This window comes from Phaseolus vulgaris, chromosome 1, assembly GCF_000499845.2.
Source record: "Phaseolus vulgaris cultivar G19833 chromosome 1, P. vulgaris v2.0, whole genome shotgun sequence".
Taxonomy (NCBI): Eukaryota; Viridiplantae; Streptophyta; class Magnoliopsida; order Fabales; family Fabaceae; genus Phaseolus; species Phaseolus vulgaris.
The window spans coordinates 10,414,564-10,418,645 of record NC_023759.2 but is presented as its reverse complement, the minus strand read 5'-3'; the positions used below and the strand labels follow the sequence as shown (position 1 = coordinate 10,418,645).

Here is a 4,082-nt window from a genome sequence, read left to right as displayed (position 1 = left end):
AATTCTACCACCTCTCATTCTCCTTTTGAGGTTGTTTATGGGTTTAACCCCTTAACACCTCTTGATCTTCTTCCTATTCCGGATCTTGGAGATGTCTTGTGCAAAGATGGTGATGAAAAGGCTTTTTTTGTAAAAACTTTGCATCAAGACATCAAGATGCGAATTGAGAAGAAGGTTGGCAAGTATGCTGAACTTGCGAATAAAAGGAGAAAAGCATTGTTGTTTGAGGAGGGTGATTGGGTTTGGCTTCACTTGAGAAAGGATCGTTTTCCTACTCAAAGGAAGTCCAAACTAATGCCTCGTGGGGATGGACCTTTCCAAGTCCTTAAGAGGATTAATGACAATGCTTATGAGTTAGATATGCCTGAAACATTCTTAGGTAGTCATACTTTTAATGTCAGCGATCTAACTCCTTTTTCTGTAGGTCTCCAGAATTCGTGGTCGAATTCTCTCCAACTCGGGGAGTATGATGGAGATCAAGGCCAAGGACAAATAGAAGCCAATCAACAAGGACAAGAGGAGGAAGAGGATCAAGAGGTAGATGTGCAAGACGTTACTCATCCTTCTCAAAGGCTTACAAGAAGCATGTTCAAGGCCTTAGGAAATAATGGACAATTGTTTTCTTTATTTGTAATATCTTTGGTAGATGGTGCTTAAGAGGGAAACATAAGAAACCTCTTGTGTAAAAGCATCCTTAGTTGTAGTTTAGAAATATTAGTAGCATAGGGGGGGTGAACATAGTAAGGGATGCTAGAGGGAGTGTAGATATGAGTTAGGAGGTGCCAAACTAGGAAGGAAAGTCACACTTCCTTCATGCACTAGTTGGCGCCGAATTTGAAGGTCATTAGGGACACATTTGCATTTGATTAGTCTTGCATTTCAGCACCTTATAGGCTATAAATAGAGGTGCTGCCCTTGTACATATCAAATTTGGAAATTGTAGTAAGAAAACTCTACTCAAATTGAGAGAGAAATTGGAAGAGCTTTGGTGCCTTCATCAAGTCTTATCTTGGGTGTCTATGGTGAACCTCAAGTGGGGGAAGCTCACTAATCTTGGAGTATCCACACTCTAAGTGGCGTGATCACTCACCTCTCCTTCCATCTCGATAAGTTTTCTATTCTCAAGCTTTGTTTCTTCTTCATGAATCATGTTCTAGTTTTACTTGTTCATCAAATTCTGTTCGGTACCTTGCTGTAATTTGCAATTATGTTCGATGCATTGGTTATATCTTTCAATTTTGTTCGGTTTTCAATTGTTGTTCTTCAATTCTTGTTGATTGATTCAATTTGACAATACATGGACTTCCATGTGAGCTTTGGTTCGGTGCAAAGTTTTGGTGAGTTCTTGAATTAGAACATTGATCCAATTCTAATTAAAGTGTCAATTCATGACCAACTCAACTTGTTCCTAAGAATGTCAAAGAATCATGTATACCTTGCTATTGGATTCACATCAGTATTATTGACACAAATAACACTCAGGGTACCATCACTATTATTGCAACCAATAACACTGATGGTACCTTCACTATTATTCCCACCAATAACACTCATGGTACCATCAGTGTTATTCCCACCAATAACACTGATGGTACCATCAGTATTGTTACCACCAATAACACTAATGGTACCATCAGTTATATTCCAACCAATAACATTGATGGTACCATCAGTATTATTCCCACCAATAACACTAATGGTACCATCAATATTACTCCCATCAATAACACTGATAGCACCATCAATTATATTCCCAACAATAACACTGATGGTACCATCAGTATTGTTCCCACCAATAACACTGATGGTAGCATCAGTATTGTTCCCACCAATAACATTGATGGTACCATCAGTATTCTTCCCACCAATAACACTGATGGTACCATCAATATTATTCCCACCAATAACACTGACGGTACCATCAGTGTTATACCCACCCATAACACTGATATTACCATCTGTATTATTACCACCCATAACACGAATGGTACCATCTGTATTATTACCATTAATAGCACTGATGGTACCATCACTATAATTCCAACCAATAACACTGATGGTACAAACAATATTATTCCCACCAATAAATAACACTGATGGTACCATCAGTATTATTCCCACACTAACACTGATGGTACCATCAGTATTATTACTACCAATAAAACTGATGGAACCATCAATATTATTACTATGAAAAACATTGATGGTACCTTCAGTATTATTCCCCCAAAAAACATTGATGGTACCATCAATATTATTCCCCCCAATAACAGTGCTGGTACCGTTAGTATTATTCCCACCAATAACACTGATGGTACCATGAGTATTATTCCCACCAATAACACTGATGGTACCTTCAGTATTATTCCCTTTGAAAACATTGATAGTACCATAAGTATTATTCCCGTAATAACAGTCATGGTACCATCAGTGTTATTCCCTCCAATAACACTGATGGAACCATCACTGTTATTACTATTAATAACACTGATGGAACCATAAGTCTTATTACTATGAATAACATAGATGGTACCATCACTATTATTGACACCAATAACACTAATGGTACCATCACTATTATTGCAACGAATAACACTGATGGTACCATCAGTATTATTGCCACCAATAACATGGATGGTACCTTTAGTATTATTACCCCCGAAAACACTGATGGTACCATAAGTATTATTGCCACCAATAACACTCATGGTACCATCAGTGTTATTCCCACCAATAACACTGATGGTACCATCAGTATTATTCCCACCAATAACACTAACGGTACCATCAGTTATATTCCAACAAATAACACTGATGGTACCCTCAGTATTATTCCCACCAATAACACTAACGGTACCATCAATATTACTCCCATCAATAACACTGATAGCACCATCAGTTATATTCCCAACAATAACAATGATGGTACAATCAGTATTATTCCCACCAATAACACTTATGGTACCATCAGTATTATTCCCACCAATAACATTGATGGTACCATCAGTATTATTCTAACCAATAACACTGAAGGTACCATCAGTCTTCAGTGTTATTCCAACAAATTACACTGATGGTACCATTAGTGTTATTCCCACCAATAACACTGATGGTACCATCAGAGTTATTCCCACCAATAACAATGATGGTACCATCAGTATTATTCCCACCAATAACACTGATGGTACCATATGTATTATTCCCACCAATAACATTGATGGTACCATCAGTATTATTCCCACCAATAACACTGATGGTACCATCAGTGTTATTCCCACCCATAACGCTTGTACCGTCCTGGTAGTCGGAAGTGATGACGTGGCATCAAGCTACAGTATAGGCGTGTTGACGAGATGCCAGGTTGGCAGAAGGGAAGGAAGTCGGGGGGCTCGTGAAATCGCCAGTTATTAAGTTGGCGTGCTCCGATCTCCAGCATACCAGAACCGGCGGTCACCGGGTTAATGATGAAGTCGCCAGATGTAAACTCAGGCGACCAAGTGATTCGAGATCGCCGGAGCAAGCACATCGCCGAAGATGAAGGTGATGCAGATTATGAAGGCGGCCGACGAGACCACAGGGAAGGTGTGTAACGAAGGCACCCTAGCTCGCCAATCCAGTAGAGATCGCACTCCAGGACAGCTATGCACTGAGTATTATCATGCATGAAGTAACTTAGCCAAAGGAGAGTCAGAAGCAGCGCCCAAGTCAAGGGGGCTCCAGATGATGGCACGTGTACAGAGTGATGCGGGCCACGTGTCCAGATGTGTAACTGCCAGGAGAGAGAAAGTGACCAGGTATATAAGGGTTTCCCAACGAACTTCTGAGGTACGCACGTTCAGATTGTATTCTTTACGCTTGCGAGTTCTTGAGCATACTGTGAGAGAGAACTGGTTCATGGTTCCTTGAGAGTTCTTGAGTGTTACTCTTGAAGTATTTGGTGGTTCAGTCACTGACTTGGGCGTTGGAGTGCAATTGGCCGCAGCGGCACCGCTCTGTTCTTTTGCAGGTTCTTGAGGTGGATCGTGACGAAGGACGGAGGTTGACGCGGTGCACACGTCGATCCAAGTTTGACGAGGCAGGTT

General features: G+C 40.5%; 1 protein-coding gene across 1 annotated transcript; it reads right to left on the bottom strand.

Annotated features, from left to right (window-relative positions):
- Positions 1-1,425: 1,425 nt before the first annotated feature.
- On the bottom strand, positions 1,426-3,282 carry LOC137815505 (uncharacterized). The gene is made up of 5 exons (XM_068618621.1): positions 3,214-3,282; positions 2,426-3,014; positions 2,211-2,369; positions 1,934-2,093; positions 1,426-1,801 (listed from the first exon to the last, which is right to left on the bottom strand). The coding sequence occupies exons 1-5, from the start codon at positions 3,280-3,282 to the stop codon at positions 1,426-1,428; spliced, it is 1,353 nt and encodes a 450-aa protein (XP_068474722.1).
- Between the last annotated feature and the right edge of the window lie 800 nt (positions 3,283-4,082).

Excerpts from the sequence above, each read along its gene's own strand:
- LOC137815505 (XM_068618621.1), bottom strand. The coding sequence starts at position 3,282 with ATGGGTGGGAATAACACTGATGGTACCATCAGTGTTATTGGTGGGAAT. Across the intron at positions 3,015-3,213 it reads ATACTGATGGTACCATCAAT|AATAATACTGATGGTACCAT; the intron begins GTTATTGGTGGG and ends GTTATTGGTTAG. Across the intron at positions 2,094-2,210 it reads TTGGGGGAATAATACTGAAG|TGTTATTTATTGGTGGGAAT; the intron begins GTACCATCAATG and ends TGGTACCATCAG.